Source organism: Thamnophis elegans, chromosome 16 (assembly GCF_009769535.1).
Source record: "Thamnophis elegans isolate rThaEle1 chromosome 16, rThaEle1.pri, whole genome shotgun sequence".
Classification (NCBI taxonomy): Eukaryota; Metazoa; Chordata; class Lepidosauria; order Squamata; family Colubridae; genus Thamnophis; species Thamnophis elegans.
This window is the reverse complement of record NC_045556.1, coordinates 29,394,414-29,419,533: the sequence shown is the minus strand read 5'-3', so window position 1 is coordinate 29,419,533 and position 25,120 is coordinate 29,394,414. Positions and strand designations below refer to the sequence as shown.

At 48.3% G+C, this 25,120-nt stretch overlaps 1 protein-coding gene across 1 annotated transcript in view; it reads right to left on the bottom strand.

The window, feature by feature from the left end:
* LOC116519356 (DENN domain-containing protein 1A-like) overlaps positions 1-24,037 on the bottom strand; it is a gene marked incomplete at its 5' end in the record, with an annotated part of 47,856 nt that extends 23,819 nt beyond the window's left edge. Inside the window, 7 exon segments of the mRNA XM_032233198.1 lie at positions 4,058-4,114; positions 16,331-16,378; positions 16,380-16,463; positions 21,500-21,514; positions 21,516-21,542; positions 21,544-21,558; positions 23,939-24,037. Coding sequence (XP_032089089.1) covers positions 4,058-4,114; positions 16,331-16,378; positions 16,380-16,463; positions 21,500-21,514; positions 21,516-21,542; positions 21,544-21,558; positions 23,939-24,037 — 345 coding nt within the window.
* Between the last annotated feature and the right edge of the window lie 1,083 nt (positions 24,038-25,120).

Here is a 25,120-nt window from a genome sequence, read left to right as displayed (position 1 = left end):
AATCTTGGTTCTACCTTGATCCAGAGGTATGTTTTTAAAAAAGTGAATTCTCCCATGGATAAATACAACCTGTTGCAGGGGAAGACACACAACTAGCTACAATTATGTCAGGCCTGCAGCCATCTTTCCTTTTGGGTCTTTGGCCTGCCACACTTCCTATTATTCTACTATGCATTTTCTATTGTGGGAAAATGGGAGGGAGGATTATACGGAGTTAGATGATATGTAGCCATAACAACATTCTTTCTAGAAAGCCAAGGTCATCCTTTGTCTTTGCACCTCTGCACCTGACCGGACCTGGATGGGTGGAACTGCCCGCATGGCAGTGGATGATTGGACCATGGGATGGACTTGTGGGTGTGGGGGCAAGATCTTGAACTTTCAACTGGGTGGGGAAAACCGGGAAGCTTTCAGATTCGGGTTTTCCCAGATGTGCCAACATGGCTCTCTTCATAAATTGGAACTTTGAGCAATACGTTGCCTCGGATTCTGATTTAAATTTGAATGCTATTTGGAACCCTGACAAAAAATTCCTTCCACTGTGCCTCTTAAATTTGATCCATCATGTTGACCACAAGATCAAGTCACCCATCACACGCCACGATGACCAGGGCATGCAAGCGGAGAGTTGAAACCAGCTGGATAGAGTTGAGACGTCAGCTCAACTTGGAACGGAATATCGAATAAACAGGTGTGGAGGGGACCAGGGAGGCCTTCTAGTCCAACCCGCTCTGCTTAAGCAGCAGATCGTAAACCATTCACGCTCATCTCCATTTCAAAGCCGAAGAGCCAGCGCCTGTCCGAAGACGTCTCCGTGGTCATGTGGCCAATGTGACTCAATGCTGAAGGCGCACGGAACGCTGTTCCCTTCCCACCAAAGGTGGTCCCTATTTTTCTACTTGCATTTTTTACGTGCTTTCAAACTGTGAGGTTGGCAGAAGCTGGGATGAGTCACGGGAGCTCACTCCGTTACATGGCACCAGGGATTCGAACTGCCAAACTGCCGACATTTCTGATCGACAAGCTCAGCGTCTTAGCCCCTGAGCCATTAGGTTGAAATAAAGCACTCAAAAATAATAAAATACAGAATCAAAAGATTGGAGCAACTGAGACAGATGCGATCAGCACCATCTTCGACACACAGGTAGGAAGGGAGATCTGCAACGCATCAATCCATCCTAATAATATCCTGTTAAATGCCCCCTTCCTTGAGTTGGCGAACCCACACCGGACAGTTAAGAGCAAGCGCACAAGGCTAAGCAGCGTGCAAAGGAGTGGACAGCCATGAAATCCCCACGCTAGAAATACCGCTTGACCGATTGCCATCTCGTATTGTGATTTTTCTCCATCTTGCTTTTAAAGGAAGGTGTTGTGGCCCGCCAGTGGCCAGTGGAGCTGGCAGCAGATTCGGACAGTGAGGAGGTTGGGGAGGAAGATGGGCCAGTCCTGGTGTCTGGAGAAGGCTCTGATGAGGGCTCTGTGTAGGACGCAGAGAGGGGACCAGGGCCATCTGACAGTTAGCATCAGAATGCCGGAAAGGTCGTAACTTGTGAAAAAATGGTCACTGACTTTTTTTCAGTGTCGTCATAACTTTGAACAGTCACTTAAGTGAACTATTGTAAGTCGAAAAATACTTGTATTCTGATTGGTACCAGGAAGGGAATGATTGACTCAGCCTTCTGTCCTTCCAAGGTCTGTCAAATGAGGACCCAGATTGTTGGGGGCAAGTGGCTGATTCTGTAAACTGCTTAGAGAGGGATGTAAAAGACTATAAAGCAGTATATAAGTCTTAAGTGCTATGTGTGCCTACCTGCCTGCCTCCCGCTCTCTCTCTCTCTTTCTCTCGTCTGTCTGTCTGTCCCTCCCTCCTTCCCTCCCTCTCTACATGTCTACCTTCCTACCTACCTCTCTATATCACTACCTACCTACCTATCTCCCTCCCTATCTGTCTGTCTGTCTATATCTATCTATCTATCTATCTATCTATCTATCTATCTATCTATCTATCTATCTATCTATCTATCATCATCTATCTCGTCTGTCTGTCCATCTGTATCTATCTATCTATCTATCTATCTATCTATCTATCTATCTATCTATCATCATCTATCTCGTCTCTGTCCATCTGTATCTATCTATCTATCTATCTATCTATCTATCTATCTATCTATCTATCTATCTATCTATCTACCTACCTACCTACCTACCTACCTACCTACCTACCTACCTACCTACCTACCTACCTATCATCTAATCTAGCATCCAAATCTGTCTGTCTGTCTGTCTCTCTGTCTGTCTACCTACCTACCATGGTGTCCCAGTGGTTAGAAAGCAGCATTGCAGGCTAATTCTGCCAACTGCCAGCAGTTCGATTCTCACCGGCTCAAAGTTGGCTCAACCTTTACTGTGAAGCAGTATACTATATAAATCTAAACGCTAATGCTAGGATCCCAATTTAAAGATGTTGGGGACTAAAGGCAGGCCTTGGTGCCGGGCTAAACTTTCCATCAAAACCAAGAACAAAAGCCAACATGGTATCTACCCAAGACCTCTTCTCCTCTTTGCATCCACCGCTAAGTTCTAAAGCCTGGAGAAGACGTGAGTAGAATTTCTGAGCCTGGAGGAGCCTTTGCGGAAAAGAAAAGGTGTCAAAAGACCCACAGGAGTTAAGAGTGGCTCCATAGCAGAAGACAAGCAGAACCTAGAACCGTGATGGCGAAGCTATGGCATACACAAGCCCCCTCTGCGAGCACGTCCACCATTGCCAGCTGTTCTTCCGGTTTCCGATGTACCGGCCAGTTGGTTCGTGGGCGTTGGAGTGCCAGGAAACAGTCCGAAAAAAACAACCAAAACCAGCCTGTAAAGGGCCCAAAAAATGGCCCCAAAACAGCCCGAAAATGGTCAGAAAAACAGCCCCCAAAATGGCCCTGAAAATGACCCAAAAAACCAGCCCCCAAAATGGTGTGAAAAACAGCCTGAAAAATGATCTGAAAAACAGCTTGAAAAATGCCCCCAAAGCCCCCAAAACAGCCTGAAAAATGGCCTGAAAATGACCCCAACACAACCCCCAAACAGCCTGAAAATGACCCCAAAACAGCCTGAAAATGGCCTGAAAAACAGCCTGAAAATGGCCTGAAAAACAGCCCCTAAATGGCCTGAAAAACGGCATGAAATTGGCCCCAAAACAGCACCAAAACAGCCTGAAAATGGCCTGAGAAACAGCCTGAAAAACGGCCTGAAAAAGCTCCCCAAAACAGCCCCCCAAACAGCCCCCCAAACAGCCTGAAAATGGCCCCCAAAACAGCCCCCCAAACAGCCTGAAAATGGCCTGAAAAACAGCCTGAAAATGGCCTGAAAAACAACCTGAAAACGGCCTGAAAAACAGCCCCCTAAATGAAAAACGGCATGAAAACGGCCTGAAAAATGGCATGAAAATGGCCCCAAAACAGCCACCAAAACAGCCTGAAAAACAGCCTGAAAATGGGCTGAAAAACAACCTGAAAACGGCCTGAAAAACAGCCCCCTAAATGAAAAACGGCATGAAAACGGCCTGAAAAATGGCATGAAAATGGCCCCAAAACAGCCACCAAAACAGCCTGAAAAACAGCCTGAAAAGGGCCTGGAAAACAGCCTGAAAAACAGCCTCCTAAATGGTCTTTAAAAACGGCATGAAAATGGCCCAAAAAAGAGACCCCAAAATGGCCTGAAAAATGGCCTAAATACAGCCTGAAAATGGCCCCAAAACAGACCATTTTCCAGGCCATTATGGGCCATTTTTCGGGCTAAAAACAGCCAAAAAACAAGCATGCGCAGGTCAGCCAGCTGGTCTTCGGATTTCAGGCACACACACATACAGGCACATGCATGGGCGTTCCGGGTTGGGCCCTTGGTACCAAAAAGATTCGCCATCACTGACCTAGAACTTATGCGCCTTGACCAAGGCCACCATCCCCGACTGACTTCTCGTGAGTTTGCCAAAGTCCCTCCAGCAGTGGTTTTTTTAGTAAGGTGAAGGAGCACGCGGGGTTAGAGGCAGGCAAATGGCCAATTTACTCACGGGCTTGGTGGAGCGATGGATCTTGGGAAGTGGAGGTCTCACCGGTCGTGTGCTTGGCTGCAGCAAAGTGGAAACTTCAGTCATTAGCCCTAACGGAGCGGCTGTCACCCCAAAATATCACCCAGCCAAGTGTTCTGGCCGAGGCTTCCCAAGAGTCTGAAGCAACCTCCTTATCCCGACAAAAACCCCTTTTATTAATTGACTGTGGATTCTGCTCATTCACCTCCAGCAAAGTCTTTCAAGGGAGGATTTACGGTTACAGACCTTATCTGGCTTGGAGAGCTGCCAGGCCGATCTCTGCAAAACTTGGCAAGGAGCCTCGGAGAGTCATGAACCAATGAAGCGAACGAATGTTCTCCTGCAAACTCCACTCCCCTTTCGCTCCTCTTTTAGTTCCTCTGGGAGGGGCCATTCATTGTCCACCTGTGGCCTTATTCCCAAGTCGGCCCCTGTTCTTTAGCTGTTCCCTTCTCCTGGCAACTCTGCGCATGCGCACACTGGGAACAGGCTTCAGCTGTTCCTCTGCCTCACTGATGTCCGACTCCAAAGGCAGCTGATAACCGGCATACGGCCCTGACCCCCCTCTCTGCCTCCAACACAGAGCCCTCATCACAGCCTTCCCCAGACTCCAGGACTGGCCCAGGTTCCTCCCCAACCTTCCCACTGTCTGAATCTGCCGCTGGCGGGCCACAACACTAAGACCTTCAGAAGGACCTCAACTTCCCGGAACAAACTCCTGGCGGTAGAAGGGAATCTCAGATCTTTTTGAACTCGTTGCGCTTAAGAAATGTAGAGGAGAGCAGGAAGCCAAGGAGACGTGACTCATCCCTGCATCTTTTAATTAATTTAATTTAATAGAGCTGGAATGGAGGTCTTCTAGTCCAGCCCTCCGCTCAAGCAGGACACCCTATTCCTATGAATCTATGACACGAGAGCATTCCCTGCGGACACGCGAGTTATTGCCCTAGCTCAACTCCACCATGAATGCATGTACGCCTCCTGCTGGCCAGCTGATTTTCGGGTCTCTGCCGTACATGCGCAAGGGGAGGGACAACAGGGAGACGTCTCCACCCCCTCCCCCCCGGCAGTCCATTTTTGCTCCCAGGAGGCTGCAGAGAGGCCTACTAAGCCCAAAACGGGACGCGTAGGGGTCACACACGCATGCACATGAGGGGCGGCGTGCATGCACATGCATTGGATTATGGGCGTGTGCCCACACACACTTTCAGAACAGGATGACAAAAAGGTTCCCCCTCAGTGCACTATACCACTCCAGACAAATGATTGTCCAGTCTCTTCTTCAAAGCCTCCAGTGGATGGAGCACCACAAAATTTAGTCACCTGGTTGTTAAGCGAATCCGGCCTCCATCATGGACGTTGCTCGCCACCGTTGTTAAATGAATCACTTCAGGTGTTCAGTTCGTCACCCGGTTGTTGTGAATCCAGCTTCCCTCATGGACGTTGCTCGCCACCATTGATAAATGAATCACTTCAGGTGTTCAGTTAGTCACCCGATTGTTAAGTGAATCCGGCTTCCCTCATGGATGTTGTTAAATGAATCACTTCAGGTGTTCAGTTCGTCTCCCGGTTGTTAAGCGAATCCAGCTTCCCTATGGACGTTGCTTGTTGGAAGGTCGCAAACGCGTAAATCACCTGACCCCGGGGGGAAACTGTGCGACCGCCGTAACTATGAATTGGTTGCCAAGCATCTGAATTCTGATGGCGTGACACACACACCCTCCCCCCGGGATGTTGCAACAAAACGGAACCTAAGCCCACTTTTTTTTTGGCACCGTCGTGACCTTTGTCACTAAACGAATGGCCATAAGTCGAGGACTCCCTGTATTGATCTGCCAAAATAGGTCCATGAAATTGAGGTGGGAAATATGGATGATGGGGGGGGGGGCATCCAGGGGGGAGGGTGGGTGGGTGTCTACTCTGAATTCTGGACCTCTCGCCTCTCTTCTGCTCAAAAAAAACCAGAGAGATGCATCGTTATACGGAAAGCAGGGCCTGATTTGCAATTAATTTGTTGATGCAGCAAAACGCATTGTTTGCAAAAAGGTCAAAAACGGGAAACTCTGGTGGAGAATCTCTTAATTACTCGCGCCGCGTCGAGGAAACACCGTGAATGCCCAATTTGGAGATGGCTTAAAATGACGGCGGATAGTTTGTGGTTAAAGGAACAGCCGCACAACTGGTGTGGGTGTGTAGAGATAATTCAACAACTGGCTCTTAAAATTGGCTCAGCGGCTAAAATTCTAAGCTTGTCGATCAGAAAGGTTGGCCGTTCGGCGGTTCAAATCCCCAGCGCCGCGTAATGGAGTGAGCTCCCGTGACTTGTCCCAACTTCTGCCAAGTTCGAAAGCACGTTAAAAAATGCAAGTAGAAAAACAGGGACCACTTTTGGTGGGAAGGGAACAGCGTTCCGTGACCCTTCGGCATTGAGTCATGCCGGCCACATGACCACAGAGACGTCTTCGGACAGCGCTGGCTCTTCGGCTTTGAAACGGGGATGAGCACCACTCCCTAGAGTCGAGAATGACCAGCACATATGTGCGAGGGGAACCTTCACCTTTAAAATAGGCTACAGGTAGCGGTTGGCTTAGAACCGTTCCATTTAGGGACCGCAACATTTGAAAAAGAGGACTTATGGCTGTTTTCCACACTTACGAATGTTGCAGCCTCCCTGTGGTCACTGGATACCGACTCTTCGCAACGGATTCATATTTATGACAGTTGCTGTGTCACCGGGGTCATGTGATCCCCCTTTTGCGAGTTTCTGACAATGGGGAAGCTGGATTCACTTAACAGCCACGTTCACAATTGAACACCTGCAGCAATTCGCTTAACGACTGAAAGGTGAAGGAGGCAACACTCACTGAACAACCGTCAGAAATTTTGGGCTCAGCTGGGTGACGTTGGGCCAATCACCAGGAGACAGTGAGTTCTAGTCCTGCTTTAGGGATAAAAGCCGCCTAGGTGACTTTGGGCCAATCACCAGGAGATGGTGAGTTCTAGTTCTGTTTGCACCCCATGCATGCACAGCAGAGACCTGGAAATTAGCTGGCCAGTGGGAGGTGCGCGGTGGAGCTGAGCGGGGTGAAAGCTTGCATGTCCACAGAAAGGGCTATGCGTGCCATTACGCATGTCTCGGGGAGTGCTTAGCGGGCTGTGAGATGCTTGGGAAATTCTTGGCAAAACTCTCCCGAAATCACAACGAAGCTAACCCTGCCGCGGACAGAAACGTCCCTCCACGAAATCCTCCGAGACCAAGCAGGGAGGAGTTTGGTTCTCCCCAAATCCGCAAGAGGTGGATTCCTCCCTTCTCCCGCCGCCTCCCCAACACGCCAGGAGCCTGTCCATTCTGGGGCTCCGGCGAGCGTTTTTAAAAAAAGGAAAAAAAAAGAAGAAATCACAAGCAATAGGTTAACAACTCTTTTTCTCCGGCTTCAAATGAAGAATATCAGAAAGCCGAGGGAATATTCGGCTTTCCAATTTGTACCAACCGCTCCGTGCTCCTTGCAATGTGTGTTTGACAGAGCTGACATTTTGTACCGCTGCGAGAAGGGAGGAGCGGGTGTGACATTTTTATTCATGGTAGCGAACGCCCTTGTAATGATCAGCCTTGGTCGATGCGCTGACTGCAGCAGCCCCGAGCCCTGCGAGAACAAACACACGGCGAAGGCGACTTGGCTGCCTTGTTAGACAGCGCCAGGATCCTAACGAAGAAGCAGCAGCGGCTGGAAAAAATTTCACTGTCAAATCCTCAAGGACCCTGTCAGCGGAGAACTAACGGCATACATTTCTGGCGGAAAAACGCAGAAAATTCACCCGACGCGTGGGAAGCAAAAGGCACAAAGCTGGGCCGGGTTTTAAAAACTTTAACTTTTTTTTTTTTTAAGAACAATAAAAAAAAAATCCCTGTCCACATTTCGATGCTTTCCCCTTGTGGGGCTGGTTCCTGAGCTCAAAGACGCAATCCGAAGCAGCTGCCGTTAAGGTGAACACTAAGCTGCATTTGATAACCTACAGGGAAGGACGGTCTGTCCTGCAGGTTGTTGCGTGCATATCAAATATGTTTCCGGCATCGATGGCAGCCCAGAAACCTTCTAGAAATACGAGTGTGTGTTTCTAAAAGGGTGTCACACTTTTAGCTAGGTGAACTTGGCAGCTGCGGGAATCTATTGCGAGATTCCTGGCCATGTCTGGTCAATGTAATCGATGTTCTGACCCAGGCTTCCCAAGAGCATGAAGCAAACTCCTTGTCCCGACAAAAACCTCTTTTATGAATTGGCTGTGAATTCTGCTCATTCACATCCAGCAAAGTCTTTCAAGGGAGGATTTACGGTTACAGACCTTATCTGGCTTGGAGAGCTGCCAGGCCGATCTCTGCAAAACTTGGCAAGGAATCTCGGAGAGTCAGGAACCAATGAAGCGAACTAATTGCCTCCTGCAAACTCCACTCCCCTTTCGCTCCTCTTTTATTCCCTATGGGAAGGGCCATTCACCGTCCACCTGTGGCCTTACTCCCAAGTCCCTCCCTCCCTCTCATCATAATATCCTTCCTTCCTTCCCTCTTCAATCTCCTTTCTTCTTCCTTCCCCTTTCCTTCTTTTTCCTTCCTTGCTCTCTTCCCATCTTCCTTTCTTTTTCTTTCCTCTTTCCCTTTCTCCTTCCCTGTCCCTTCTTCCATGCTCAAATGTAAAGGGGGAAACATTTCTCCTTTGGTTTTGGTAGCCCTCTGCCAGCAAAAATGGAGTTTGGTGGGGGGGCATGCGTCCCTCCACCACCCGAGCTCCCTTTTTATTAGCAGAGGCACCATGGCCCGTTCATTTGCTGCTTCCCCCATGGGCCAGATTTAAGCATCCCACAGGCCAGATCCAACTCCTGGGCCTCGAGTTTGACACCACTGACCCACAGGGATGGAGAAGGTGCATATCTGATAGCCACCGGAGAAAGCAATTGCGAGAACCGTCTGAAGGAGAAAAACGTCAGCTGAATGGTTCGTGTTTAAGAAGGAACAAGCATCACAAAAGCAATTCGGCTCCTCCTGAGCAGAACAGGGAGACCCACAAATGAGGGCCTCTCCCCTCTTTCTACCCCCACGGCAAAAAGCCACAACTCGCCCCACCAAGGCAGCTCCTCTGAAGGCAAGACGTGCAAGGACTCTCCCCAGTACTAGGAGCCTGCTGGTTTAACAACCGGTTCGGGGATTGCGTGCTTTGAAAGTGCTGAGGCACAGCAATGTGCTCTGCCAGTGCAAATCAGCTGAGTGTTGTGACTGCCAGCGGCCAGTGGGGCTGGCAGCAAAGTCAGACAGTGAGGAGGTTGGGGAGGAACATGGGCCAGTCCTGGGGGCTGGGGGAAGCTCAGACGAGGGCAGAGAGGAAGCTAGACAGCAGCGAGGCAGAGGAACAGCTGGAGCCTGTTCCCAGTGTGCGCATGTGCAGAACTGCCAGAAGACAAGAACAACTAAGAAATCAGGGTCGACTTGGGAGTAAAGCCACACCTCAGAGGTGATTGGCCCCTCCCATAGGAAATAAAAGAGGAGTGAAAGGGGAGGGGGCTTTTGCAGGAAACAATTCGTTCCTTCGTTCGTTTCAGGAGTGTGAAGATCTGTTCGTGAATCTCAGAGACTCTGTGCCCAGCCTTTCCTTGCACAGCCCCTTATTTGGAAAAATATTTACATGGCCGCTTTCCAAGCTAGATAAGGTCTGTGGTCATAAATACGCCTTTGAAAGACTGTTTGCCAGGCCTTGGCTGAACGTGAATGAGAGGAATTCACATTCGTTTAATAAAAGGGATTGGGAGTAAAGCCACACCTTGGAGGTGATTGGCCTCTCCCATGGGAAACAAAAGAGGAGTGAATGGGGAGGAGACTTTTGCAGGAAACAATTCGTTCGATTGTTTCAAGAGTAGAAAGTTCTGATGGTGATTATAAGAGACTATGTGCCGAGTTTCGCTTTGCCCTGCATTTGGAAATTAATTACCTCTCAGCGCTCTAAATGAGATAAGGTTCGTGTTGATAAACATTCCTATGAAAGATTGTTTGCTAAGCCTTGTGGACTGTGAATGAAAGGAATTCATAGATTTGTAAATAAAAGGGGTTTTGTCGGGATCAAGGCTCTGCTTCTTGCTTTCTAAGTAAGTCGGGTCAGAACACTGAGAAGATATAGGTAAGTAAAGCACAGGGGCGGGGCAGTTGGCCCACCTGGTCATCGCAGCGAACCAGTTCGCTCCCAGCTGATCGTCGGAGCTACCGTTTTGCCCAAACTGGCTGAATCCTATCCCTGATCCTCCCGTAGGTCGAAAGGTTGTTTGCAAATGCAGGGAGAAGAAACCGGGAGGCAGCTTCCCAACCATGTTGTGTTGTGTCGGGGAGCGGGAACAACGACAACTGAACGACGACAGCCGAAAGGTGTTTATGCTGTTGTCGCTTCAGCCAGCAGGCGGTTGAACTCCATCCGCCCTCTTTGTGAGCAGATTAATGACTGCGACCGGTGGGAGAAGACACCCATGACCAACTGTCAACTCCAGTTGGGTGAGCCCCTAATGAGTTAAAATTAAATGTTGCAGTTAGGCTCGGCAACACACACACACACACCGCTCGCTCGTCCCCTTCAGTTAATCTGTCACTTAATGAAGAAAAGCGCCTCGGACAGAGACAGCCGGAGCGAGGAGCTGCCGGCTGACTTACAGCGCGCTGATTAAGGATGTTCCCCCCAACCGCAGCCAGTGGACTTCAGCGAACAAAATAAATAGACTCTATGCAAATGTGTTTGTCACTCTGACAGCACAACTCAATTAAGGCCGGCTCTGCCGGGGCTGTGAGCAGGCAGCCGCCACTGCCGAAACTGGGGGGGGGGGGAGTGTTGACTGCCGTTGGATTTTGTGCATCGTTTGGGTCAGGGGAGGAAGACATTCGCTCCGAGTCTCCTTCTGCATCTTGGTCTCTTGAAGTGGCCTCTCCGGAACCTCTGCCCCAAAGGGTAATTTGATGTTCTTTTCATTTGGCATTTGAAGGGGTGAGAAGGGCCTTTCCTTTCCTTTTTTCCCCATGTTCTGCCCTTCCTTTTCTAATTTTCCTTTCTTTTCCCTTTCCTTCCTTTTTCCTTCTTTACTCCTTCCTTGTTTTTCCTTTCCCTTCCATCCTCCCTCCTTCCCTCGCTTTCTCTACCTTTCTTCCTTTCCTTTCCCTCTTTTTTCTTTTCTCATTCTATACTTCCTTATTTTTCCTTTCCCTCCCTCCCTCTTCCTTTCCTTCCTTCTCTTCCTTTTTTCTTTTTTCATTCTTTACTTCTCCCTCCCTCCTTCCCTTGCTCCCTCTTCCATCCCTTCCTCCTTTCTTTCCTTTCCTTCTTTTTTCATTTACTCCTTTCTCCCTTCCTCCTTCCCTTGCTCCCTCTTCCTTCCCCCCTTTCTTCCTTCCCTTCCCTTTTCTTTTTTCATTCCTTACTCCTTCCTTCTTTGTTTTACCTTTCCCTCCCTCGCTTTTTCTTCCTTTCTTCCTTCCCTTTCTTTCCTTGCCTTCCTTTTTTTCATTCTATACTCCTTCCTTGTTTTTACTTTCCCTCCCTCTTCCTTTCTTCCTTCCCTTCCCTTCCATCCTTCCCTTCATTCCCTTTTTTCATTCTTTACTCCTTCCTCCCTCCCTCATTCCCTTGCTCCCTCTTCCTTCCCTTCCCTTTCCCCCTTTTCTTCCTTTCCTTCCTTTTTCATTTACTCCTTTCTCCCTCCCTTCTTCCTTTGCTCCCTCTTCCTTTCTTCCTTCCCTTCCCTTCCCTTCCCTTCTTCTGCCAACCTTTCTGATTGACAAGCTCAGCATCTTAGCCACTGAACCACCGCATCCCTTGGAATGTTATTACATTATTAAGGGATGTTATTATGACTATATATCCCCTATCCCAGTTTCCCACAGTAGGAAAATGTGGCAGGCCTGAAGACCCAGGAATATTTCCAAATGTTACCAAACCTGCCAATGTCACCCTGGATCTTGAGTCATTTCTTATCTCCTTGCCAAGAAAGCAATCCTTTAATCACTTCCAACCTTTCAATGTTGCCACTCCACTGAGCCAAGGGTCACCTGACGAAGACTGCCATCGAGGCCGGCAAAATTACCAATGACATCTCTCTCTCCCCCTTGATCCCAAAAAGCTTGCAAAGTTAAATCCATTATTTGTAATGATAAGAAAAGCTGAGCACCAAAGCATGGAGGCCTTTGAGCTCTGGTGCTGGAAAAGACTCCTGCGAGTCTCTTGGACTGCAAGGCCATCCAACCGGTCGGTCAATCAATCAATCAATCAATCAGTCAGTCAGTCAGTCAGTCAGTCAGTCAGTCAATCAATCAGAATAGAGCTAGTCCTAGAGGTGATCAACCCTGGGTGCTCTTTAGAAGGCCAGATCCTGAAGAGGAAACTCAAAGACTTTGGCCACCTAAGGAGAAGGAAGGACTCCCTGGAGAAGAGCCTCATGCTGGGAAAGATGGAGGGCAAAAGAAGAAGAAGGGGATGGCAGAGAAGGAGGTGGCTGGATGGAGTCACCGAAGCAGCCAGCATGAGCTTAAATGGACGCCGGAGGATGGTAGAGGACAGGAAGGCCTGGAGGAATGTTGTCCATGGGGTCGCGATGGGTCGGACACCACTTCACAACTAACAACAACAACAATCAAGAATGTGAAGAGAGAAAGAGGGGGAGAAGGAATAGTGGAGAAGAGGAGAAAAGAGAAGGGGAGGAGGAGGGGAGAATGGGGAAGGAGGAGGAGGAGGAGGAAGAGGAGGAGGAGAAGAAGAAGGAGGAAGAGGAGGAGGAGGAGGAGGAGGGGCCGGCAAAGAAGGAGGTGGCTGGATGGAGTTAGCAAAGCAGTCAGCATGAGATTAAATGGACTCCAGAGGATGGTAGAGGACAGGAAGCCCTGGAGGAATGTGGTCCATGGGGTCGCGATGGGTTGGACACAACTTCGCAACGAACAACAAATGACAAGTCGCTTCATCCTGGCTGTTTTTCACAAACGGTATATCAGAGAACATCATAAAACCAAACCAGCTTGTTACCCACAAGAGTCAATACCGAAATATGAAGCCTGCTATTAAAGAGCCACTAATTGATTTTCCACCCCCACCCCCGTTGGTTGATTTTTTTTCTCTTCAAAGGGTGCTGCAGTGCTGATTATCCTAAGATACTGGTGGCTGGCTGGCACCAGGACTGAACGAAAGACAGTTGAAACCCAGGTAGAAGGATGGGAGTATTCTGAACTAGGCTTCTCCAGATCACGAAGCAGATTCTTTCTCCCGACAAAACCCCTTTGTTTTAAGCAAATGTGAATTCCTCTCATTCACTTCCAGCAAAGTCTTTTCAAGGGTGAATTGACAATCACAGACCTTATCAGGCTTGGAGAGCTGCCAGGCTGATATCTTCCAAACGCCACGCTGTAGCAGCAATTCCTTGGCAAGAACTCAGGAACAGATCTTCAACCCAATGAATTGAACTAATTGTCTCCTGCAAACTCCACTCCCCTTTCGCTCCCCTTTCTTCACCATTCACTGTCCACCTGTGGCTTTACTCCCGAGTCGGCCCTTGTTCCTTAGCTGTTCCCTTCTCCTGGCAGCCCTGCGCATGCGCACACTGGGAACACGCTCCAGCTGTTCTTCTGCCCCACTGATCTCTGACTCCGAAGGCAGCTGATAACTGTCGGACAGCCCTGGCCCCCTCTCAGCTTCTGACACAGAGCCCTCATCCGAGCCTTCCCCAGACTCCAGGACTGGCCCAGGTTCCTCCCCAATCCTCCTCAATGTCTTAGTCTGCCATCAGCTCCACTGGCTGCTGGCGGGCCACAACAGGAGGAGCCAAGATTGGGTGATATTTTCTTCAGCAGGAGGGGAGGTGGCTCCCTCAAAGATGCAAAACGACTGTTGGAAATATCTCATGGACTAGATATACCCCCAAACTTCAGACTGGCACCTGCTAGAACTCCTGTGTCAGAGTGTGCATAGTGTGACTATGTGAGACAACCCGGGAGCCGTAACATCAAACATAATTTTGTCTCTCTCATAGCCTGCAGAACCATGCTCCTCCCCGCCCAGCTTCCGTTGTGCTTTATACAGTCTCCTTGTCAGCAACATTTTACTGCACACAGCCCCTCTAACATACACACTGTGCAATGCCCCCAGTCCTCCAAAGCCAGAATTATGCTGGCTAATGCTTTTTCATTTCTTCCCTGGTCCCCATCATTCAGGACTGATGGTAGATTAATAATTACACAACTCATCCCTTCGCAGGTACATGTCCATCTTTATACTCCAGGAGAGGTACCGTATTTATCGGAGTATAAACGCACCCTCCCCCCCCAAAAGAGGGTGGAAATCTGGGTGCGTCTTATACACTGAATGCAGCATTTTTTGGCCTACCGAAAACACGTCCCCTTTGTAAAAATGGAGGTGCAGAGGGTTTGGGAGGCTTGCAAAATGCTCCTGGGGGCTGGACAAAAACGAGCAAAAAATGGGCCGGTTTTGTGCCCCCAGCCCCCAGGAACATTCTATAAGCCTCCAAAAGCCTCTGCATGCCCCCCCTTTCTTTTTTTTTACAAAAAAGGCTCATTTTTGCTCGTTTTTGCTCCCCCCCCCCCCCCGGAGCACTCTACAAGCCTCCCAAAGCTCTGCGTGCCCTTTTTTTTGCAAAAAACGATGCATGCAGAAGGTTTGGGAGGCCTGCAGAATGCAAAAATCTTTTTTAAAATTTAAAAATCATGGTGCATCTTATACTCGGTGCATCTTATAGTCCGAAAAATACGGTGGTTTCCTCTCATTATGCTGACGGAAGCGTTGTTGCTTGTTTCCGTTACAAGCACTGACCACTAACAAACCACGATGCACAACCCCTTTGACTCTGGAGCAAGCTCTCAATGGGTTTCTCTTCTCTCTGGTTTCTCTAGTCACTCTGGCCTTCTCCCTGGACTGGGTCCATAGCTCAGTCAGAGTGTATGCAGTGTGACTATGTGAGACAATCCAGGAGCAATAACATCAAACAGAGGTTTATAAGAATGAATAGTGGTTTATCTATACAAAAGAATATACATACATATACTAGGCAAAGGCCAAACAATCAGCAGCTACAGCAAGGAAGAACACACGGAGAGTGAGATATGCCTCAACAGGGCCTCTCTTATAATAGAGACTCTTAAAGTGATAACAATAAAAAAAAACTGCTGACTCATGGCTACCATTGCATCATCATTACAGCATTGGGTCACCTCTTGAAGTATTTCTCTGACATCCTGATTGCTCCATGTATTGGCAGGCATTGTCCATTGCTGAAGCTTTCCATTTCTTTCTGACAGTTTGTGAAGGTTCAGATTATGAGTGTTTGATCTTCCATGAATTCCTCCCTCAGCATCCAGAGAACAATAGGGTGTAACAGATGTGGGTTCCTACCAGTTCGCACCTATTTGGTAGAACCGGTTTGTCAAATCTACCGAACCGGTTAGAAGAGGTTCCACCAGTGGACCTGGAAAGCAGGCCACACCTACAGAAGAGGTTCCAAAAATTTTTGAAACCCACCACTGGTCCTTGGATATGGTTATTCTACACTATCATGCTCATATTTGCCCCACCCGAGTGTTGGATGTTGAATGCAAGTTGTGTTTTTATTACTTTATTTATTTTGTTCACATATTGTTTGTTTTGAATTGCACCCCCTCCCTAATGATTGTAAGCCGCCCTGAGTCCCCTCAGGGAAAAGGGCGGCCTATAAATCCAAATAAAATAACAAAACAAAAAAAAATTATAAAACTCCGTGCCTCTGTGAAAGGTAAGGATGACTACTGCGTTTGTGGTGCAATCAGAACATTGCGTATGTTGAAGTTGTTTTAACGCAAACCATAGATGCCTTTTAAAAAACAAGTTTACATCATATTCTTATGCATGCCAGTGCTGTGTGTGAGGTAATTTAAGGTGGTTCTGACAAGTGTTGTTGGCATCTTCATATCCGGTCACATGGGCAGCAAGCCACTCCCATCCGGTCACATGGGTGGCAAGCCACTCCCACAAAGGAGGCCACACCCACAGAGTAGGTTCAAACAATTTTTGAAACCCACCACTGGGGTGTAACCTAGACCAGTGTTTCTCGTTATCAACCTTGGAGACTTTAAGAAGTCTGGACTTCAACTAACACTGCCTGGGAAATTCTGGAAGTTGAAGTCCACCCATCTGAAAGTCAACTTAAAGGTTTTAAAACTAGTCTTACTACAGGAAGTTACAAGTCATCTCCACAGCTTACCTGGCCAAAGTGAACAGTGATGGGTCGCCGGTCATCTCGGAGTTTGGGGGTCCCTCTTTTCAGCCAAGGGAGAGGGCGTCGTTCTTGAGGTTGACTCTTCTGGCATGGTGGAACAGCCATTTTCACTGATGTCCTGCCCAGAAGAATAAATAGAATTACACCACCTTTCATTCTGTTCTGACCGAGGCTTCCTGAGAGCACGAAGCAAACTCTTTGTCGCAACAAAAACCCTTTTTATTAATTTGCTGTGAATTCTGCTCCTTCACATCCAGCAAAGTCTTTCAAGGGAGGATTTATGGTCACAGACCTTATCTGGCTTGGAGAGCTGCCAGGCCGATCTCTGCAGAACCTGGCAAGGAGTCTCGGAGAGTCACCAACCAATGAAATGAACTAATTACCTCCTGCAAACTCCACTCCCCTTTCGCTCCTCTTTTATTTCCTCTGGGAGGGGCCATTCACCGTCCACCTGTGGCCTTCCTCCCAAGTTGACCCCTGCTCTTTAGCTGTTCCCTTTGTCTGGCAGCTCTGCGCATGCGCACACTGGGAACAGGCCCCAGCTGTTCTTCTGCCTCACTGATGCCTGACTCTGAAGGCAGTTGATAACTGTCAGACGGCCCTGGCCCCCTCTCTGCCTCTGACACAGAGCCCTCCTCAGAGCCTTTCCCAAACTCCAGGACTGGCCCATCTTCCTCCCGAATCTCCTGGTTGTACGAATCTGCTGGTGAGCCACAACAGATTCTGAGGGTGAGGACTCTATGTCAGGCCTGCAGCGGTTCCTTTAAGAATCTTTGGCCTGCCACACTCTCATGAAGAGTGGGGAATAGCAAGGGGTAGAATGTGTTGTTTTCAAAATAAACAAATCCTTTCTAGAAGCTCAAGGTTATTCTTTGTCTCCGCACCTTTGCACCTGACCGGAAGAAGCTGGGTGGAGTCCTAGTGAGGAAGAAGAGGATTGGACCATGTGATGGATTTGTGGGTGTGGGGACAAGATCATGAACTTTAAACTGGGTTGAATCCCAGGAAGTTTTAGAATTGGGATGTCATAGCATGATGCCAACATGTCTGTTTTATTAAATTGGAACTTTAAGGATGACTCTGCCTTGGACTCTGATTTAATCCTGCATGCTATTTGGAACACTGACACTCTATTCAGGATGCTCGTTGCGCTTTCTACAATTTCCCCGAAGCGTGTAATTCTTGTGTATAGGTAATTAACCAGTCGGTGAAAAGCCAGGTGGGTCTACGAGAGCCCGTGGCTTGAGCACAGGACCGAGGGAACACGTATAACGAACCAGGCGAGAATTCAGGCAAGTTAAGGACAGAGATGTTCCACACAATGTCCTCCAAGATTAGAACTAATGAAAAGGCTTCAGCTGTCCTCCGTGCAATGAAGCCAGCTGTGCAGGAAGCTTCAGCCTTAAACTTCTTTGTGACAAATGTCGAGGCACTAATGCCTGGTAAATATAGAGACATGTGACCTCGAGGCCGGGCTGCTTTGATGGCTGACCTCTGACCTGCCCCTCAAGTTCTCCCCTGGTTTAAATACTCTAATGAGGCCGGTAAGCCGATAGCCAATTAGAAAGCATTCTTTGGGGAGCACAGGATGACCTAAACCCCTTGGTCCAACATAACAAAGCATGGACGGACCTTGTGCAAGACAGAAAGAAAAAAAAAGCATAGAAAGCCAAGGTTTTCCACAAGAAGAAGAAAAAATGTGCCACAGAAAAATGAAGGACCTGTAAAAAAAATGTAAAAGAAAAGAAGACTCCCCATGCGGGAAGGGACTTCATATAAACTGGATATAATCTTGTCTTTGTAGAACTTGGCTAACTCAGAGAAGGGCCCAGACAAAGGGGGGACTAGAATAGAATAACAGAGTTGGAAGGGACCTTGGAGGTCTTCTAGTCCAACCCCCTGCTCAGGCAGGAAACCCTACACCACTTCAGACAAATAGTTATCCAACAACATCTTAGAAACTTCCAGTGTTGGAGCATTCACAACTTCTGGAGGCAAGTGCCACTGATTAATTGTTCTAACTTGTCAGGAAATTTCTCCTCGGTTCTAAGTTGCTTCTCTCCTTGATGAGTTTCCACCCATTGCTTCTTGTCCTGCCTGAGGTGCTTTGGAGAATAGCTTGACTCCCTCTTCTTTGGGGCAGCCCCTGAGATATTGGAAGACTTCTATCAGGTCTCCCCTGGTCCTTCTCTTCACTAGACTATCCATACCCCAATTCCTGCAACCGTTCTTTGTGACAAAGTTGGAGACCATATCTAGTTAGAACAACAGCAAAAAAGTTGATAAAGGAGGACCACGTCGGTGCTGAAACCCCTTGGGAGATACCTCCAAGACCATCGTTGAACATGGGAAGTAGGTCAAAAGCTTGTTTGCAGGTGGCCGCAAAAATGCAACCATCTGGAAGGGGAGGGGGTCATGCTGTCCTTCTGTTCTTGCCGTTGACCTGGCCAATTCTACGGAGCTGAGGGTTCAACAGAGGCAATTGTTGTGGCTCGCCGGTGGCCTGCGGAGCTGGCAGCAGAGTCGGACAGTGAGGAGGTTGGGGAGGAACATGGGCCAGTCCTGAGGGGTGAGGAAAGCTCAGATGAGGGCTCTCTCGTTGGAGGCAGAGAGGGAGTCAGACAGCAGTGAGGCAGAACAGCTGGAGCCTGTTCCCAGTGTGCGCATGCGCAGAACTGCCAGAGGACAAGAACAACTAAAAAAGCAAGGTCGACTTGGGAGTAAAACCACACCTTGGAGGCGATTGGCCCCTCCTAGAGGAAACAAAAGGGGAACGAACAGGGAGTGGACTTTTGCAGGAAACAATTCGTTCATTTGGTCCAGAAAGTTCTGTTCGTGATTCTCAGAGACTCTGTGCCAAGTTTTGCTTTGCCCTGTGTTTGGAAGCTAGTTATCTGGCAGCTCTCCGAGCGAGATAAAGTGCGCGTGGATAAACACTCCTTTGAAAGACTGTTTGATAGCGTTGCAGACTGTGAATGAAAGGAATTCACAGTCGTGTAAATAAAAGGGGTTTTGTTGGGACCAAGAATCTGCTTCTTGCTTTTCAAGGAAGCCTGAGTCAGAACAGCCATGCTGGGAATGGGTCGTTTCCTTTGACCCACAAAACCAAGAAACGGCACTGCACTCTGTTAGCTGTCCATTTGCAGATGGCTGGAAGGAAGCCGCGGATGCTTTCAACGTCCCATCCCACAAATGAAGACAGGGATCGGGAGGGAGCGCCATTTAATCTTCCACGATCGTATTAGAGAAAGGACCTCCGAGACACCAGGCTGACCTTTGCAGAATTCAAGCCAGCATCTCTTATTTGCAATTCAAAAGCCAACGTTGGAGCAAACCGAGGGCAAAGAGAGACTCTTGATTATCTCCGAGGGGTCACCATTGCAATGCGCAGCCAAAGAACAATGGCCTTCCCTCGTCTTTGGTGCATTTTAAAATTTCTCCCGCTGCTGTCACTCCTATTTGGCAACTGGAACCTCAAAGGTGAAATGTAAGATTTAGCCATTCTCCTAAAAAGCGGGACATTTTCGTGCTAATGTTAAGAAATGGAGAGTGGCAGTGGGCTTGGTTAGATCCTCAAATTAAGTCAGCCAGAAGACGGAGGGACACCAGCCAGTCTCGGAGCGAAGAAGGGAAGCTCTCGTCTTATTCCCACTCTCTTTCCTGCTGGTTGAATTCCCTCCCTTTCCCGTGTAATTGAGGGTTAAAATCTGGAATTGTATCTCCGGAAGAGAAGTGGGAACTGGTTAGCAATGGAGATGTCACTAGCTTGGGCCTCGAAGGTGGTCCTAGGAAACAGAAGTTTGCTCCTGGAGAACATCTGTGGAAGATCTCAAGGTCCAAGATGATGCCTTGACCACGTTGGCTTGACAGGATGAAAGAGAGGAGAAGACTAGGAATGGAAGGAAAACAAGGAGTTGGAGAAGGATGCTTTTCCTTCGACGCTTCTTCAAACGTTCACCCAATGTCTTTTCATTGTCTGATCTAGAAGAGTGTTTTCCATAATGCTTCAACAGTTGTTCAAAATGGTCTCCTCAACCCAGCAGGACCCTCGTTGGAACTTCACCAGATGTTCTTCAGCGCCTCACTCTCCTTTGCTCCCTTGTCTTCTTCTGTTTCCCCTCTTCCACCCGGTCCAAAGCCAAGAACTTGAAGCTGGAGATAACATATGAAGAACGTATGCAGGAACTGTGCATGTCTAGCTTAATGAAAAGAAGGACTAGGGGAGACATGATAGCAGTTCTTCCAATATCTCATGGGCTGCCATATAGAAGAGGGAGTCAAACTATTCTCCAAGGCACCTGAGGGCAAGGAAAAGAGCAATGGGTGGAAATTAATCAAGAGAGAAGCAACTTAGAATCATGGAGAAATTTCCTGACAGTGAGAACAATTAATCAGTGGAACAACATGCTCCAGAAGTTGTAAATGCTCCAATACTGATGTTTTTAAGAAGATGTTGGATAGCCATTTGTCTGAAGCGGTTGTAGGGTTTCCTGCCTAAGCAAGGGGTTGGACTAGAAGACCTCCAAGGTCCCTTCCAACGCTTATCTATTCCAACCTTTATTCTGTTATTCTCTTTAGGATCCATCACTTATTTTCAGGTGGGAATAAAGCTCTCCAAGTGTAAGGCGACCTTCCCCCCCACAATCATTTGGGCTGTCAGATCAGCATGCGCCAGAAAGCGCAAAGAACGGGCACATGCTTAAATCTGGGGAGGAAGCATGCGTGCTGCGTGTTTCTTTTGGCTCAGGACCACTGAACACACACCGCAACCACACACTTTTAGGCTTGCTCACAGGAAAGATGGCACCCTTGCAGGCCTTCAAGTGGGCCAGCCTCCATTCTCTTGGCCGTGTCCCCATTTTTGGGGGTGGTGGGGGGAGGCGGGGAGCGAAGGAACAGCCATTCCGTGTCAGGCCTTAATGTATTTGCTTTTTTGTCTGTGAATATTTATAACGTGGGGGGAAAAAATCCGGGACAGCTGGTAATGCATTTTGAAGTGTGTTAACAACACAGCACCAAACGGCTCTCTATTGATCCGTAATGCCTTTTTTCTTTCTTTTCTTCCCCCCACCCCTCTTCCCGGCCGAGCATTTCTTCTGTTTTTCTTTCTGTTTCCCCCCCCCCCCCCCACCCCTAAATACATACTTCAAGTACCTTTTGCTTCAAGCGAATTTTTCACCTCCCTTATTCCCATTTTTTGCATGATCTTTTGCCTGCATATGAGAGAGAGAGGGAGAGGGAAGAGGAGAGAGGAAGAGGGGCTGTTAGTTTTAAGAGAGAAACCCCTATTTGGCTCCCGAGACAAGGGGCTTTGCACAGCCCACCCAGGTCCACCTTCTCTGATTACTGAGACTGGGAGTGGGAGGTGGAGAATGGACCATCGTGGGGAAGGCATAATGGGCATAAAAACAAATAAGGAGACAAGAGGTTAAAAAAACAATCTTTAATGAGAGGAAGAGATTTCTGTTGGTGGGAGAACATCCTGGTTTTAAAGCGAGAGGTTCTTATTTTATCCCCTAATTATTTTTTATCTCTGCTGCGTGCTCTCGGCTGGAGGGACTGAGGGACAGTCCAGCTTCTACATCTGCCTGGCCTGCTGTGGAAGAGAAATGTCTGGAGCTCAGACCAAGCGGGAGACACCAGATTTTGGGGTTCCTTGAGGGTTCCCACCAAAAGGACCAGACATGCAGAGGGCAGGCGGTGCCCACAAGTCCTTTCATCAAAGCTTGCAGGCACCACGCGAGAAGGAGGCCAGAAGAAGCTCAGGGCTGATAGACATGAAGGGGTGTCAAACTCGATTTCATTGAGGGCCTCATCAGGGTTGCGTTTGACCTCAGGGGGCTGGGCTGGGGGCGTGGCCAGCTTGACGCCACTCATATTGGGGACGCCTGTGGTGACCCGAGCTCTCAGCCAGGGAAAACGGGTTCCTGAGCTCCATTTTCAGCCACAACGGCCTCCTGACACCCTCTGCCTAGTAAAATGGAACTCAAGAGGGCTGTGGGGCACGCTTCTCCCTAAGTCGTATTGAAATCTTGCAAAAAGTGTCAACTACAAAGTTAAATACAGGTAGTTTAAACAACTGGTCGTTTAGTAAACTTTGGAAATGAAGACGGGCCTGCCTTGAAGCTACAGGTGGTGGTGTGATTCAGCCGGTTCACACCATCCAAGAAGCTTCTTCAGCTTCTGATTGGATTTTTTTTGGGGGGGGGGGGGGAACGGAAGGATTTATTTGTCCACCCCAAGGATAAAAACACCCAGACACAAACTGAATAAGGTGAATATGCAGTACAATGCAATGAGCTACGTGCAGATCTGTGCATTGGGGAAACAAAACAGCCCACTTCGCAAACACATGACTCAACACAGGAGAACAAACCTATCAGGACCCGATTCAGCCAGTCCGTCCACATTTCAAAGACAAGAGGGTCACTCTTTTGAAGACACGCTTTGGACAGAGAGGACCACTGGTTTGAAAGAGGGGGTCAAGGCAGCCAGCGATGTCCAAATTGAACCACCCTCTCTCAACAAAAGGGGGGGGATACGACATCATCTATCTCCTGTCTACAACACGGTCCTTTCAGTAGCTCCAACCGCCCATTTGCACCACTCAGGTGACCCTGAGGACACCGAGAAGCCTCCCAAGTGGCCTCAATGACCCTCTATAAGGGATGCAAAGGACCAGCTGTCTGCAAGGAGCATCATCCTTCCATTTCCCCAGCCACCATGCAGTCAGAGCTCAAGAAGCTCCTCGGATGAGAAGTGAAATGTCTACAAAGAAAAACCAAGAACACGTGCCTGCTTTGCTCATGTGTGTGGCTTGCATGTATGTGCGCAGTTTCGGAAATGTGGCTAAATAGGACGTCCTAGATGACATGCACAGCTCTCTCTGTGGGCAAGCGCACCATCGCCAGCTGCTCTTCTGGGTTTTTTTGGCCAGCTGGTCTTCGCGGGTGCCGGAAGGCCGGAAAACGTCCGGAAAAAACAGGCCTTTTTTTTTCCAGGCCATTTTCACGCGCCAGCCAGCTGGTCTTCACGGGCACCAGGGCTCTGGAAAACGGTCAAACAATGGCCAAATAACAGGCCCTATTTCAGGCCAGTTTCCAGGCTGTTTTTGGGGGGCATTTCAGGCCATATTTGGCGGCCGGAAAACGGACCAGAAAATGGGTCAGAAAAACAGCATTAAAAAACGGGCCTTTTTGGGCTGTTTTCTAGGGCCATTTTGGGGCTGTTTTTTTTTAGCTGTTTTGGGGCCATAAAACAGTCTAAAAAACAGCCTGAAAACGGCCCGTAAAATGGCCAAAACCCCTGCCAAAAAACAGGCATCCGTGCGCTGGTCAGTTGGTCTTCGGGTTTTCCGGTGCCACATATGCGCATGCATGTATGCGTGTTCTGGTTTGGTGCCAAAAAGTTGGCCATCCCTGGCCTAGAGCCAGGGTGGGTAGAAGGGCTCACCAGCGGTTGCCACTACGGGTTTGCCCGAATCAGTCTGAACCGGCTGAATCCCACCTCTGGGCTACAGCTGATAGTTTTTTTCAGAGATGACCAATGCTGAGAGGTAGCCCTTCACTCCAAAGACTCGCTCTGGGCACTTACAAATTTGTAGACGGTCTTCATAGCAGGGTTTGCCTTTGTCTTCACGGTGTTTAAAATGGCCCCACTTCCTTTCTGTGGGGACGAAGGAAAAATAAGCCATCAGGAGGGCACAGAAGTGCAGCCGAGGTTGGGACGTTTAACACACAATTATGAACATCGAACCAGATGAATTCTCATGAAACGCCTGCAGGCCTGTTGCAATGACCAAATAGCCTTTAGGCCTGGTCTCATTCCTCCAAAGGAAGGGACAGGGAGGGGATATTATTATTATTATTATTTCTTTTTGACCTGAAAGGCAGACAGTTTTGCCTTCCTTTTCCGATTAAGTGCTGGATTTCATCATGCAGGCAGCCTCATGTTGTATGCAATCGTCACGATAAACACAGAAAGCAGGGCTTTCGTTTCCAAGCTCACAATCTTTGGATTAGCCTGCAGAATCACTGTTGGGTTTTTAACAACACAATCGAGCCTTTGATTCAAACCAAAAGACAGCCCTTCCACCTCTCTCTCTTTTTTTTTCTCTCTTTCTCTTTTTCTTCTTTCTCTTTTCTATCTCTTTCTCTTTCTCACTCTCTTTTCCTTGTTCTTTTTCTATCTCATTCTCTCTTTTACTTTTTTCTTTCTTTCTCCCTGTTTTTTCTCTCTCCTCTGTCTCTTTTCCTCATTCTTTCTTTCTCTCTTTCTCTCTCTGTTTTCTTTCTCTCTCCTCTCTCTTTTCTTTCTCTCTCCTCTCTCTTTCTTTCTCTCTCCTGTCTCTCTCTTTTCCTCATTCTTTCTCTCTCCTCTCTCTATTTTCTTTCTCTCTCCTCTCTCTCTTTTCTTTCTCTCTCCTCTCTCTCTTTTCCTCACTTTCTTTCTCTATCTCATCCTCTCTTTCTCTCACTCTTTCTATCTGCTTTTCTCTCTCCCCCTCTCTCTGTCTATTTCTCTCCCTTTCCCCGCTGTCTCTTTTCCTCTTTTTTCTTTCTTCTTTTTCTCATTCTCTCTTTTTTTCTCTCTCTCTCTCTGTCTCTTTTCCTCACTCTCTTTTTTGTCTTTCTTTCTCTCTCTCTTTCTCTCTCTCGGTTTTTTTTCTCTCCTCCCCTCTCTCCCCCCTCTCTGTCTCTCCTCTCCTCTTTCTTCTTTCTCTCTCCTCTCTCTCTCTTTCTCTTCTGGTCTCTGTCTCTCTTTTTCCTCCTCCTC